At 48.1% G+C, this 15,504-nt stretch overlaps 1 protein-coding gene across 1 annotated transcript in view; it reads right to left on the bottom strand.

Moving 5' to 3' along the window:
• Positions 1-1,087: 1,087 nt before the first annotated feature.
• The window catches only part of LRRC74A (leucine rich repeat containing 74A), a 36,751-nt gene continuing 22,334 nt past the window's right edge, over positions 1,088-15,504 (bottom strand). Inside the window, exons 6-13 of the mRNA XM_069950270.1 lie at positions 12,893-12,974; positions 5,054-5,139; positions 4,059-4,253; positions 3,564-3,659; positions 3,343-3,486; positions 2,955-3,059; positions 2,325-2,410; positions 1,088-1,659 (exon numbers count right to left, since the gene is read on the bottom strand). Coding sequence (XP_069806371.1) covers positions 1,287-1,659; positions 2,325-2,410; positions 2,955-3,059; positions 3,343-3,486; positions 3,564-3,659; positions 4,059-4,253; positions 5,054-5,139; positions 12,893-12,974 — 1,167 coding nt within the window. The 3' untranslated portion in view covers positions 1,088-1,286. The remainder of the gene's footprint in view (positions 1,660-2,324; positions 2,411-2,954; positions 3,060-3,342; positions 3,487-3,563; positions 3,660-4,058; positions 4,254-5,053; positions 5,140-12,892; positions 12,975-15,504) is intronic.

Raw genomic sequence — 15,504 nt, 5'->3', positions numbered from 1 at the left:
AGCAAGTAAGGATGGGTGTGTGCATGTAAGGATGGGTGTGTGTGTGTGTGTGTGTGCATGTAAGGGATGGGTGTGTGCATGTAAGGATAGGTGTGTGTGCATGTAAGGATGGGTGTGTGTGTGCATGTAAGGATGGGTGTGTGTGTGCATGTAAGGATGGGTGTGTGTGTGCATGTAAGGATGGGTGTGTGTGCATGTAAGGATGGGTGTGTGTGTGCATGTAAGGATGGGTGTGTGTGTGCATGTAAGGATGGGTGTGTGTGTGCATGTAAGGATGGGTGTGTGTGTGCATGTAAGGATGGGTGTGTGTGTGCATGTAAGGATGGGTGTGTGCATGTAAGGATGGGTGTGTGTGTGCATGTAAGGATGGGTGTGTGTGTGCATGTAAGGATGGGTGTGTGTGTGCATGTAAGGATGGGTGTGTGTGCATGTAAGGATGGGTGTGTGTGTGCATGTAAGGATGGGTGTGTGTGTGCATGTAAGGATGGGTGTGTGTGTGCATGTAAGGATGGGTGTGTGTGTGCATGTAAGGATGGGTGTGTGTGTGCATGTAAGGATGGGTGTGTGTGTGCATGTAAGGATGGGTGTGTGCATGTAAGGATGGGTTTGTGTGTGCATGTAAGGATGGGTGTGTGTGTGCATGTAAGGATAGGTGTGTGTGCATGTAAGGATGGGTGTGTGTGTGTGCATGTAAGGATGGGTGTGTGTGTGTGCATGTAAGGATGGGTGTGTGTGTGTGCATGTAAGGATGGGTGTGTGCGCGGGTTGTTATTACAAAAGTTGAATAACATAATTATGAAAAGAAAGAAACTTTAATCTTTTTGCAATAAGTAAACAGATACAGCAGTCAGCCTTGGTAGAGGCTTAGATACAGCAGTCAGCCTTGGTAGAGGCTTAGATACAGCAGTCAGCCTTGGTAGAGGCTTAGATACAGCAGTCAGCCTTGGTAGAGGCTTAGATACAGCAGTCAGCCTTGGTAGAGGCTTAGATACAGCAGTCAGCCTTGGTAGAGGCTTAGATACAGCAGTCAGCCTTGGTAGAGGCTTAGATACAGCAGTCAGCCTTGGTAGAGGCTTAGATACAGCAGTCAGCCTTGGTAGAGGCTTAGATACAGCAGTCAGCCTTGGTAGAGGCTTAGATACAGCAGTCAGCTTTGGTACAGGCTTAGATACAGCAGTCAGCCTGGGCACAGAGTACTCTCCATTCTTGTAAAGAGACTTCTACAATCTGCTGTAGGACTATGGGGCAGTCACACCATGGGGTATGGTCACTGAAACACATCTCCCCTATGATGGGGGTGAGGGGGTGCTTTGTTTTAGAGTCAGATCTTCTGAATGACTGGGTGAAGCCAAGCTCCATTGGGATTGGTAACTGCACTCGGCATCGGAGTCTGCACTGTGGCTAGGAGGATGGGCGGCTTCCTCTGCAGCTTCTTCCTGATACCAGGAGCTGCAAGGGGTGACAGAGAAATGGGCTGAGCTGCCGCCACTGGCGGGGGCCTCTCTGGGGGCAGCGGGTGGGGTCAGGGCCCGCACTGCATTGTGGAAGGACCTCAGGGCTCTCTCACTGCGTTGTCTTTCCTGACGCTCTTTCTTCTCTTTGCGCCGCTGTTGTTTGCGCTGTTCCCTCATCATTTTTTTACGAGAGTCAACAAGGTCCCTGATGAGAAAATGTGAAGATGAGAAAAAAGGATCAGTGCAACCATTTCAGGAGAGGCAGAGAGGGGAGACTTATCCATCACACGTCCGGCGTACATTGGCAAGAAGACACTGATTTTTAGTTTACACTAAAATCTGCACCTTTTTGCCACTGGATATGTGGAGAGCGCGGCAAGGTGGAGAGGAGGCATGGCACTCCCCGGCACCACAGCTAGGATAGATTAGTGAGGCTGCCACACCGCAGGGTCAGATTTACCAAAGTCATTGAGAGATGTGCACATCCCGTGAATCCAGCGTGGAGCATGAGGGCGGGAATTTATCCAAGACAAAGGCGCACATCTAGGTCATGATAAATTCCACCCCCATAATGCACGCTGTCTAGAGACTCAATCATGTTAGGACAATACATGGAGACCTGGAGAAGGCCAAGGTTCGCGAGATAAGAGCGGAGCAGGTAAAGACACTGTTCAGAAGAGGAATTATGGTGATCTGGAGACGAGAGACAGCGAAAATGGTGAGCAGGAGCTGAGGACAATGCTGGAGTGTAAACCTATGATTGTCAGCAGTAACACAACCAGACATGCATGGACCACTGAGAGACATATGAGGACTACAGTGACGTGGACCTCCTGGGGGATTACATGGGATATAGGATATAGCTCTCACCTGTAGTCTATGGTGCCCGTCTGGTCTTTATCCAGTCTTTGCACCAATGAATCCATCTGGGCAGCATCCAAGGGCAGACCTTCCGCCTGGGAAAGGAGATTTGGGTGATTACACAGGACACAAAGTAACCACTTTGCCCATTAAAGGAGAAGTCATATTGACCTGTTCTGGTGCCCACGCAGTGCCGCGTTCCGCTCCTGGATCCTGGCGGCTGTCTTCTTAGCTCCCTGCTGGCTACTTTATGACCAGCCTGTCAGGGGCGGGACGCCGCTGCAGTCACTGATTGGCTGAGCAGGATAAACCCCACCCATCTGTGAGGGTGACCCTGGGTCGTGATGTACCTGGGAGAAGATGACAGCCGGCAGGTGCCAGGAGCTCTGTGATGTGGCGCAGCACAGGCTATGGGAGCAGTAAGCATATTGGTCTGCCCGTAGTTATTTTTGCCCGGTTTAGGACTTCTCCTTTAACCATCTAAGGCCCTTTAGTCCCTCAGTCTACTGGTCATAGGTCAGCTGAGGTAAAGCTCAGCCTCACTCCTCACCAGTCACATACATAGTGACAACTGTATATGGGAAGGTTCCAAAAACCCAGGAGAACCCAATGACCTCTCATCTGGAGCATGGTACTCACTGCCATGTATCTGCAGAAGTCGCTGACAAGAACTCTCATGCTGCCATCTTTGTCCATTTTCTTGAAAAAATCCAGTAATCTTAGTTTGCGTTCATCTAGGAAATCCTATTGAGAACATGAAGAAACCTTCAGGTCAGGTTATCTCTGTGCCACATCCACCAATGGATTCAGTCACACCTCAAGCTAACCCCAGTATCCACACGCCCAGAACAAGGCCACGTATGTCTTATAGCCTGCAGGATGGAGCAGCGTATGGTGGGCAGGGATAGGCCAGGGCTGATGGTATTACGGCCATGGACGTGCACACAGCACTGACCACACTGAACATTAGGGCAGACAGAAAGCTCCACATTGACGCTGAGGCCTTATAGAAATAAACATGCAGAACCTGAATGACTCTCATGGGATCTGGACGAGCCGACCGCTTTTTGGCAGTGAAGCCCTTTTTGCCAGCATAGAAGACATGTAGGGAAGGACGGGATGAAGAAGCCAAGTTAAGGATGGACAGGAACTGCTCATTCACCAGAACGTTCTAGAAAACACAAGACCTTCAAATGCTTGCACCATAAACTCCATGGCTTGTTGTGTAGACCTCCTTGGTATACTCACAGAGATGTCCAGCTCTTCAATCCTGTTCTCTGGCCTCTTAGTGATGGAGCTCAGGAGCGTGATGGCACCCTCCACAGTGATGGGGTTTCTGGAGAGCTGAAGGAAGTATAATGCAGGCTATTATGACCATGTGTCTCTTCTACACCCTGGGGCATGATGGATAGGGTGAGGCTGCTGGACCTTGCTCATGCACACAAGCTACAGGGGCCATCTCATTGTCAGTGTTGTGGTTTCTGAAGCACATGCGTCCTTTCTAGTGTGGCTTTTGGGTTTGGGTTATTTTATCCTCCGTGGTCATATGTAGAACTACATAAGGAACACACCACCCGCAACACTATCTGGAGGTCTGGGATTCGGAACACAGCGCTGCCCGGGGAAAAAGTCACCTGAGAGAGCCCAGTGGGGACACCATAACTGACTGGAGAAACGTGAGAGAGCACAGCAACCTAAAGGTCAGTGCTGCCTGGGCACATTGTGCAGGGTCCATCCTCTCACCCTGAGCACACGCATTGTCTCATTGCTCTCCAGGCCTTTACAGATCAGACGGGCTCCTTCATTACTGATCCGGTTGCAGCTGATATCGAGGTGAAGCAGCGAACTATTCACCCTCAGAGCTTCTCCCAGCGCCAGAGCCCCCTCATTGCCAAAACCATTATAGGAAAGATCGAGGACTTTCAGCATCCCATTCACCTGTGTGAGGACAAAGAACATCCATGAGACTGCTGCTACAGAAGTCAATAACATCATATCGGGGGGTTAGTATGGGGGTGATATTGGAGGGTTAGTATGGGGGGATATTGGAGGGTTAGTATGGGGGGATATTGGAGGGTTAGTATGGGGGTGATATTGGAGGGTTAGTATGGGGGGATATTGGAGGGTTAGTATGGGGGGATATTGGAGGGTTAGTATAGGGGTGATATTGGAGGGTTAGTATAGGGGTGATATTTGAGCGTTAGTATGGGGGTGATATTGGAGGGTTAGTATGAGGGTGATATTGGAGGGTTAGTATAGGGGTGATATTGGAGGGTTAGTATGGGGGGATATTGGAGGGTTAGTATGAGGGTGATATTGGAGGGTTAGTATAGGGGTGATATTGGAGGGTTAGTATGGAGGGATATTGGAGGGTTAGTATGAGGGTGATATTGGAGGGTTAGTATAGGGGTGATATTGGAGGGTTAGTATGGAGGGATATTGGAGGGTTAGTATGGGGGGATATTGGAGGGTTAGTATAGGGGTGATATTGGAGGGTTAGTATGGAGGGATATTGGAGGGTTAGTATGGGGGAATATTGCAGCGTTAGTATGGGGGGGACACTGGAGGGTTAGTATGGGGGAGCTATTGGAGGGTGGTCATGGGGGGATATTGGAGGGTTGGCATGGGGGTGATATTGATGGCAGGGCAGGTCCAGGGCTAGTATAAGACTACTGTGTATATCAAGGATTCTTGAAGCCTATATGATATGAGATTTGGGACAAGTCACCCGGATTTACCCTGAGGCCGGCGCTGAGTGCTATGGCCCCCTTCATGCGGATGTGGTTCCAGCTGAGATTCAGCTCCTGGAGACCCTCATTTGCTGCTAAAATGAAAGTAGAGTCAGCAGAATTACATGACGGAAACCTCCGTGCTGCAGCTACTACACCTGTATATACCACAGGGGATGTATTGTGTCCCTGGAGCCCTACCCTATGTACAGTACAAAAAGCCGGCATTCACCGATTATATATTTCTTCAGTCTTTATTCAATATCCATTATCATAAAAGTGTGAATGTTCAAACCAAGCAGAACGCGTTTCGGCATAATAGCCTTTATCAACTGCCTTGTACACCACACAAACTAACTTAAATAACAAAGAAAGTCCATGATCACTAGGATTGCGGGGATCGCTGGGATTGTACTCCTGTCCTTGTGCACCACGGGACTTTGCACGGAGTGCTCCTCTGAACTTTCTTCTGTACTACCCAGGAAGGAACCAGTGACCCCTATATTGGAGCCCCCTACCCTCTTACAACTGCTTCCCTTCATGGAGATTAGACCAATGATCCTGAGTGCATCATAAAACCCCGGGATCACCAGTGCGAATCCACATTACACATGAAACTGTGTAACTACAAGGTACTGCGAGTGCGGCCTGGTCATGAGGGCTAAAGTAGCCGGGGCCAGGGTCTCTTGCAGTATGGTAAGTATACAAGGAACGGGGAAAAGAGTATACAGAGACTGGTGAGACTGATGAAGAACATCCAGTCAAAGGGGATACGGAAACATGGGAAGGGATGAGAGGAGGATGTCAGGAATCGTTCTGATGAACAGGAGTCCAGATACTGCAGCCAAATACAACAATAGGGTCTGACTAATATGTCCAACCCACAAGTCACCGCTCCTGAGCACAGAAATAACAGCAAGCAGCCTGCTTCAGCGGAAAACAAAGATGCAGCTCCAGAACAGCGGGAATTACATGACTAAGCAGTGGGGAAACATGGCCGGTCAGATGGATCCAGATCTCTGTGGGGAAACACGGCCGGTCAGATGGATCCAGATCTCTGTGGGGAAACACGGCCGGTCAGATGGATCCAGATCTCTGTGGAGAAACATGGCCGGTCAGATGGATCCAGATCTCTGTGGGGAAACACGGCCGGTCAGATGGATCCAGATGTCTGTAGAGAAACACGGCCGGTCAGATGGATCCAGATCTCTGTGGGGAAACATGGCGGGTCAGATGGATCCAGATCTCTGTGGGAAAACATGGCCGGTCAGATGGATCCAGATATCTTTAGAGAAACACGGCCGGTCAGATGGATGCAGATCTCTGTGGGGAAACACTGCTGGTCAGATGGATCCAGATCTGTATAGAGAAACATGGCCGGTCAGATGGATCCAGATCTCTGTGGGGAAACACGGCTGGTCAGATGGATGCAGATCTTTGTGGGGAAACACGGCCGGTCAAATGGATCCAGATCTCTGTGGGGAAACATGGCTGGTCAGATGGATCCAGATCTCTGTGGAGAAACATGGCCGGTCAGATGGATCCAGATCTCTAGAGAAACACGGCCAGTCAGATGGATCCAGATCTCTATGGAGAAACATGGCCGGTCAGATGGATCCAGATCTCTGTGGAAAAACATGGCCGGTCAGATGGATCCAGATCTCTATAGAGAAACATGGCAGGTCAGATGGATCCAGATCACTATAGAGAATCATGGCCGGACAGAGGGATCCAGATCTCTATAGAGAAACATGGCCGGTCAGATGGATCCAGATCTCTATAGAGAAACATGGCCGGTCAGATGGATCCAGATCTCTATAGAGAAACATGGCCGGTCAGATGGATCCAGATCTCTGTGGAGAAACATGACCAGTCAGATGGATCCAGATCTCTGTGGAGAAACATGGCCAGTCAGATGGATCCAGATATCTATAGAGAAACACGGCCGTCAGATGGATCCAGATCTCTGTGGGGAAACAAGGCCGGTCAGATGGATCCAGATCTCTGTGGGGAAACACGGCAGGTCAGATGGATCCAGATCTGTATAGAGAAACATGGCCGGTCAGATGGATCCAGATCTCTGTGGGGAAACACGGCCGGTCAGATGGATCCAGATCTCTGTGGGGAAACACGGCCGGTCAGATGGATCCAGATCTCTGTGGGGTAACACGGCAGGTCAGATGGATCCAGATCTGTATAGAGAAACATGGCTGGTCAGATGGATCCAGATCTCTGTGGGGAAACACGGCTGGTCAGATGGATCCAGATCTCTGTGGGGAAACACGGCCGATCAGATGGATCCAGATCTCTGTGGGGAAACACGGCCGGTCAGATGGATCCAGATCTCTGTGGGGAAACACGGCCGGTCAGATGGATCCAGATCTCTGTGGGGAAACACGGCCGGTCAGATGGATCCAGATCTGTATAGAGAAACATGGCCGGTCAGATGGATCCAGATGTCTGTAGAGAAACATGGCTGGTCAGATGGATCCAGATGTCTGTAGAGAAACATGGCCGGTCAGATGGATCCAGATCTCTATAGAGAAACATGGCCGGTCAGATGGATCCAGATCTCTGTGGAGAAACATGGCCGGTCAGATGGATCCAGATCCCTATAGAGAAACATCGCGGGTTAGATGGATCCAGATCTCTGTGGAGAAACACTGCTGGTCAGATGGATCCAGATCTCTGTGGAGAAACATGGCCGGTCAGATGGATCCAGATCTCTGTGGAGAAACATGGCCGGTCAGATGGATCCAGATCTCTGTGGTGAAACATGGCCGGTCAGATGGATCCAGATCTCTATGGAGAAACATGGCCCGGTCAGATGGATCCAGATCTCTGTGGTGAAACATGGCCGGTCAGATGGATCCAGATCTCTGTGGAGAAACATGGCCGGTCAGATGGATCCAGATCTCTGTGGAGAAACATGGCCGGTCAGATGGATCCAGATCTCTGTGGTGAAACATGGCCGGTCAGATGGATCCAGATCTCTGTGGAGAAACATGGCCGGTCAGATGGATCCAGATCTCTGTGGGGAAACATGGCCGGCAAGATGGATTCAGATCTCTTTAGAGAAACATGGCCGGTCAGATGGATTCAGATCTCTGTGGAGAAACATGGCTGGTCAGATGGATCCAGATCTCTATGGAGAAACATAGCTGGTCAGATGGATCCAGATCTCTATGGAGAAACATGGCCGGTCATATGCATTCAGATCTCTGTGGAGAAACATGGCCGGTCAGATGGATCCAGATCTCTGTGGAGAAACCTGGCCGGCAAGATGGATTCAGATCTCTATAGAGAAACATGGCCGGTCAGATGGATTCAGATCTCTGTGGAGAAACATGGCTGGTCAGATGGATCCAGATCTCTATAGAGAAACATGGCGGGTCAGATGGATCCAGATCTCTATAGAGAAACATGGCCGGTCAGGTGGATCCAGATCTCTATAGAGAAACATGGCCGGTGTGATAGATCCAGATCTCTGTGGAGAAACATTGATGGATCCAGAACACTGTGCCACTATGCTAATGGTGATGTCCTTCCTGACAGGTGTGAACAGTATGGGCTGGTTGAGGAGATGTTATTGGGAAGTTCTTAGTGCATGCTGGCTACTTTGAGACCCAACGTTGGACATTTGGACAGTAGGGCTTATTTCAGAATTGTGGCAACCAAGCTCATGCCTCCACGGTAGCTTCCTTTCCTATGGCAGAAGGAGACTGCCAGCAGGACTGTTATGTCTGTGTCAGTACTGACTTCCACGCGTTCCTTGGTTCATGTGTTGTGGCCAAGACAGTGCTGAATCTTGGAGTTTTGTATGTATCTTGCCATGTTCTGAGCTTAGGCTGAACACTGGTCTGTCTGGGTTTGTTCAGTCACCCGCTCTGCTTGTTATGCTTCTGGCAACCTTGGAGTTAAGGAAAACAATGATCCAGCACTTAGCGAAGAACGTTAGCCTTTTATTTTTCCATTGCAGATAAAAACATGTGATACACCATAGTGCAGGGACCCCACAGGAATCAGACGCGTTTCGAGCGCATGCGCTCCTCTGAACCAGAAACCGATAACATGGACAGTTCAGCTTCGGAGGCTTCTCCTAAAGCCTCCACTAGTGCCTCATACTTCTCAAAAAATAAAAAATCAAAAAACAAGCAAGGCCCCGTCGGGGCGGCAGGAAACATAGGAGGAGGGGAGGCACGCGAATTGAGGAGCCAAGTGAGAAAAAAAACGTAATGAATTTATCCACTCGGGAATTATCCCAAGACCAAATCTATGTTTTGTCCAAAGGTTTAAATTTTGCGCCCACAAATACACCTAATGCATTTTCCATTTTGTGTGATGTTAATAGGTTCATTCGCAATCTCACTGTGCGCAGACATTTTTTCAATGTTGATCCAGTTCACACCACATTTCCATGTGATGGTGAGGTTGCGAATGAATTTATAGGAAAAAATTTCTCTGAGCAGCAGGCTCTTTTGTCATTATTGGATTTACAAGGTACTACTGATCAAGGTGTGATTCATAATAATGTATTTCACACCACTAAAAATCCTGGGTTCTATCCAGTCCAGTCCCATGTGGACTGTATGGATCGATTCCAGCATGTGGTGGAACGTGATGTTTCTTCCATGATTGCAGAAAATACCATACATAAACAATCAAGGCATAATCTGTCTTTGAATGAGCAGAAAGCTCTAAAGGAACTGTCCACCTTTGACAAGGGTGGTATAGTTACTGTCATGAATAAGACGGATTATATGCTGCAAATAGAAAATTTATTAAGTGATGAAACTACATATTCAAAACTAACATTTAATCCTACCAGCAAATATTTGGAAGAATTACGCAAGATAGTGGCATATGGGGTAAATTTGGGCATACTTAGTAATAAAGAGTCAGACTATCTTATAGTAGAAAATCCCATTACCCCCATTATGTATGCGCTACCGAAAACACACAAGGGGGTGTCACCGCCCCCCATGCGCCCTATAGTGTCCAGTACAGGGTCACTATTGGAGAGACTCTCTCCGTGGCTAGATGGCTTATTACAGCCATTGGTCAGGCGAGTTCCAGGCTATTTGCAAGACTCCAGAGATGTTCTTACATCACTCAGTGACATCACATGGCAGCCAGAGTGGCACTGGCTGTCGTGTGATGTCACGTCATTGTATACATCCATCCCATGGTCGGTGGCTTTGCATGCCCTTCAATTTCATTTACATAAGTATGGACAGTACACCAGTGAACTCAATGAATTCATTATGGAAGTGACCTCTTTTTTGTTGAGCCATAATTTTTTCATGTTTGACGGCAAATTTTTTCTTCAATGTAGTGGGGTTTCGATGGGGGCCAGACACTCCCCCTCATTAGCTAACCTCACCATGTCTTTTTGGGAAGAACAATATATTTTTTCTGTGTCTAATCCTTTTTCCTCTTGTTTACAATGGTACGGAAGATTCATTGATGATGTCATCATCATTTGGAACGGAGATGAATCTTCTGTACCATTATTTTTGTCCTATCTAAATTCCAATAACTATAATTTGAAATTCACACACAATTTTCAAAAACATTGTATAGAATTTTTGGATTTGCTGCTACAGGGATCACCTAATAACAAAATAGAATTTTCCACTTATCGTAAACCCATTTCGTGCAACACATTACTCAGAGCGGACAGCAATCATCCACCTCCTACTATACGGGCCATTCCCGTGGGGGAAATGACCCGTATTAAGAGGAACTGTACTAACAGTGACATTTTTGAGCAAGAGGCCTGCAACTTGGAAGATAGACTCAAAGCTCGAGGATACACCAATTTCCATTGCAGTAGAGCACGAAATATAGTCATCAAGAAAGATCGTTTAACATTAATCCAATCTAAACATAAGTCACCAGTAAATAAACAACAACTAAAAAACTGTTCTAAACCGGTGCTGTCACTTACATATACTCCGCTTTTTGATAGTATAAAATACATTATCAAGAAACACATTCACATTTTGCAGGAGGATGATAAGTTGGTGGAAATACTGGCTCAGGGTTGTGCAGTCGTCCCCAAGAGGGCTAAAACCCTCGGGGACATATTGTCCCCTAGTTTGGTCCTATCAGATAAAAGGTCTCCGACATGGTTACAACGGCTTGGCTTTTTTAAGTGTGGCACTTATCCGTTTGCTAAAGTTTGCAGTACATTTTATAATAATTCCAATACCAGACATTTTTCTATTAAACAACATATAGATTGTAATTCCACATATGTGGTGTATGTCATTGAGTGTACCATGTGTAAAATTAAATATGTTGGTTGCACCAGCAGAAAATTAAAAGTTCGTGCACTGGAACATCTCAATGACATCACCGGAAATCCACTAAGAAATAAATCGGGTGCATCACTACACTTTATTAACTGTCACCATTCTAACTATAAATCTTTTGTAATTTATGGCATTGAAAAAATTGTGCCCTCAGCAAGAGGTGGTGATATACATAAACAATTACGGGACCGGGAAGCCTTTTGGCAATTCACGTTGGGCACACGTGCCCCTGAGGACATGAATGTACGTCGGGAGTTATTATTTCATTATTAATTTCAGTAATTTTATTATTCATTTCTGGTCTCCCTTTACTTTGCTGCCCTTTTAGTTTCCATCACACACATACATATATATATTATTGCTATCCTTATATGTGTGATTTCAACTACGTTATATTTATGAATATTGCCTCTTGTTCACACAGTACGCAATGAACAGCGTTATACAAATGGTGACTTTATAATCTGTTGTTTTTCCATTGTCCACACATATCTGGTTATAACATTTATTTGTATAGTACAGGTGTGTTCATGGAATTGTGTAGGATGAATACATGGGTATACAGGTTGTATACATATATATAAAAATAGACATTGTTGTAATTCGAGCTGTATGGATGGTTTTTGACATTCATTTTCCCATGTATCCAGTATATGGCGTTCCTATAATGTGTACATTTATTACTTATCATCATCGTGTCCATCTCCTACTTTCCTGTCTGTTTATCCTCATGTGTTTTTATTGTTTACTTTTGTGTATATACATTTTGCAAATGTATGTGTTAGGTTTTGTGGCTATACCAACAGCACATCATATGTTCATTTATTCACCCCCACGGTTATTAAACTCACCTGGTTGCAAGGCATTTAAGGAAGGAATGTGGTGGAGTTATCAGTGAGCAAGAGTGCGCATGCGCTCGAAACGCGTCTGATTCCTGTGGGGTCCCTGCACTATGGTGTATCACATGTTTTTATCTGCAATAAAAGGCTACGTTCTTCGCTAAGTGCTGGATCATTGTTTTCCTTGAATACGTTGGCACACACCAGCCAGGTGTGGATCCGGAGCACTGAAGAGTGCCAACAACCGGTGAGCTGATTATTACTCTTTAACCTTGGAGTTAACCCTGCTGCCAGTTAGATCTTACCACTTATCAGGTGTTTGCATTTGGGCCTGGTCAGGGGCCTGGCCCAGGCCTCTGGCTCCCTATAAGTTGTTGCATTAGGTGCTGGCTATTGTGCGTATTCTATCAATTCCTGCTATTTTTTATACCTGACCTTTTGGCTTGCTGCCCACCCTGACTATCTGCCTGACTTTTGACCTAGCTTTGGCCTTGTGATGTAGTACCTCTGCTACCTGACAGTAAACAGCCAGGATTGCTGACTCCTCTTGTGTTTGTCTGTCTTGTTTGTACTTATTTAGGGTAGGGTCCTTCTCCAAGTTACCCGCTGTCGATTAGGACAGTAATCTGTGCGACGATACTACGAGACTACGATATCTAGAATCACGCAGACGGTGACTGGCTGTCACTTACCGAGCATCTGACCCAGGTATTCTCCTCCTCCCTCACAGAACTCGTTGTGGCTGAGATCCAACCGGGTCACCTGGAAGTTGGTCTGTGGGGGGAAACAGAGGGTCACAGGGGGATATGGGGGGTGTTCGCTGGGGTGTAAGGGGCCTGATATTAGGGGATATGGGGGTCAGTGCTGGGGTGTAAGGGGCCTGATATTAGGGGATATGGGGGTCAGTGCTGGGGTGTAAGGGGTCTGTTATTAGGGGATGTGGGGGTCAGTGCTGGGATGTAAGGGGTCTGTTATTAGGGGATATGGGGGGTCAGTGCTGGGGTGTAAGGGGTCTGTTATTAGGGGATATGGGGGTCAGTACTGGGGTGTAAGGGGTCTGTTATTAGGGGATATGGGGGTCAGTACTGGGGTGTAAGGGGTCTGTTATTAGGGGATATGGGGGTCAGTGCTGGGGTGTAAGGGGTCTGTTATTAGGGGATATGGGGGTCAGTGCTGGGGTGTAAGGGGTCTGTTATTAGGGGATATGGGGGGTCAGTGCTGGGGTGTAAGGGTCTGTTATTAGGGAATATGGGGGGGGGTCAGTGCTGGGGTGTAAGGGGCCTGATATTAGGGGATATGGGGGTCATTGCTGGGGTGTAAGGGGCCTGATATTAGGGGATATGGGGGTCAGTGCTGGGGTGTAAGGGGTCTGATATTAGGGGATATGGGGGTCAGTGCTGGGATGTAAGGGGTCTGTTATTAGGGGATATGGGGGGTCAGTGCTGGGGTGTAAGGGGTCTGTTAGGGAATATGGGGGTCAGTGCTGGGGTGTAAGGGGTCTGTTATTAGGGGATATGGGGGTCAGTGCTGGGGTGTAAGGGGTCTGTTATTAGGGGATATGGGGGTCAGTGCTGGGATGTAAGGGGTCTGTTATTAGGGGATATGGGGGTCAGTGCTGGGGTGTAAGGGGTCTGTTATTAGGGGATATGGGGGTCAGTGCTGGGGTGTAAGGGGTCTGTTATTAGGGGATATGGGGGTCAGTGCTGGGGTGTAAGGGGTCTGTTATTAGGGGATATGGGGGTCAGTACTGGGGTGTAAGGGGCCTGTTATTAGGGAATATGGGGGTCAGTGCTGGGGTGTAAGGGGTCTGTTATTAGGAGATATGGGGGGTCAGTGCTGGGGTGTAAGGGGTCTGTTATTAGGGGATATGGGGGTCAGTGCTGGGGTGTAAGGGGTCTGTTATTAGGGGATATGGGGGTCAGTGCTGGGGTGTAAGGGGTCTGTTATTAGGGGATATGGGGGTCAGTGCTGGGGTGTAAGGGGTCTGTTATTAGGGGATATGGGGGTCAGTGCTGGGATGTAAGGGGTCTGTTATTAGGGGATATGGGGGTCAGTACTGGGGTGTAAGGGGTCTGTTATTAGGGGATATGGGGGTCAGTACTGGGGTGTAAGGGGTCTGTTATTAGGAGATATGGGGGTCAGTACTGTGGTGTAAGGGGTCTGTTATTAGGGGATATGGGGGTCAGTGCTGGGGTGTAAGGGGTCTGTTATTAGGGCATATGAGGGTCAGTGCTGGGGTGTAAGGGGCCTGTTATTAGGGGATATGGGGGTCAGTGCTGGGGTGTAAGGGGTCTGTTATTAGGGGATATGGGGGTCAGTGCTGGGGTGTAAGGGGTCTGTTATTAGGGGATATGGGGGTCAGTGCTGGGGTGTAAGGGGTCTGATATTAGTGTATATGGGGGTCAGTGCTGGGATGTAAGGGGTCTGTTATTAGTGTATATGGGGGTCAGTGCTGGGGTGTAAGGGGTCTGTTATTAGGAGATATGGGGGGGTCAGTGCTGGGGTGTAAGGGGTCTGTTATTAGGGGATATGGGGGTCAGTGCTGGGATGTAAGGGGTCTGTTATTAGGGGATATGGGGGTCAGTGCTGGGGTGTAAGGGGTCTGTTATTAGGAGATATGGGGGGGTCAGTGCTGGGGTGTTAGGGGTCTGTTATTAGGGGATATGGGGGTCAGTGCTGGGATGTAAGGGGTCTGTTATTAGGGGATATGGGGGTCAGTGCTGGGGTGTAAGGGGTCTGTTATTAGGGGATATGGGGGTCAGTACTGGGGTGTAAGGGGTCTGTTATTAGGGAATATGGGGGGTCACTGCTGGGATGTAAGGGGTCTGATATTAGGAGATATGGGGGTCAGTGCTGGGGTGTAAGGGGTCTGTTATTAGGAGATATGGGGGTCAGTGCTGGGGTGTAAGGGGTCTGTTATTAGGGGATATGGGGGTCAGTGCTGGGGTGTAAGGGGTCTGTTATTAGGAGATATGGGGGTCAGTGCTGGGGTGTAAGGGGTCTGATATTAGGGGATATGGGGGGTCAGTGCTGGGGTGTAAGGGGTCTGATATTAGGGGATATGGGGGGTCAGTGCTGGGGTGTAAGGGGTCTGATATTAGGGGATATGGGGGTCAGTGCTGGGGTGTAAGGGGTCTGTTATTAGGGGATATGGGGGGGTCAGTGCTGGGGTGTAAGGGGTCTGTTATTAGGGGATATGGGGGTCAGTGCTGGGATGTAAGGGGTCTGTTATTAGGGGATATGGGGGTCAGTGCTGGGGTGTAAGGGGTCTGTTATTAGGGGATATGGGGGTCAGTGCTGGGAT

This window comes from Dendropsophus ebraccatus, chromosome 13 (genome assembly GCF_027789765.1).
Source record: "Dendropsophus ebraccatus isolate aDenEbr1 chromosome 13, aDenEbr1.pat, whole genome shotgun sequence".
Taxonomy (NCBI): Eukaryota; Metazoa; Chordata; class Amphibia; order Anura; family Hylidae; genus Dendropsophus; species Dendropsophus ebraccatus.
Note: the sequence above shows the minus strand (reverse complement) of the source record. Positions and strands in the feature narration are given on the sequence as shown.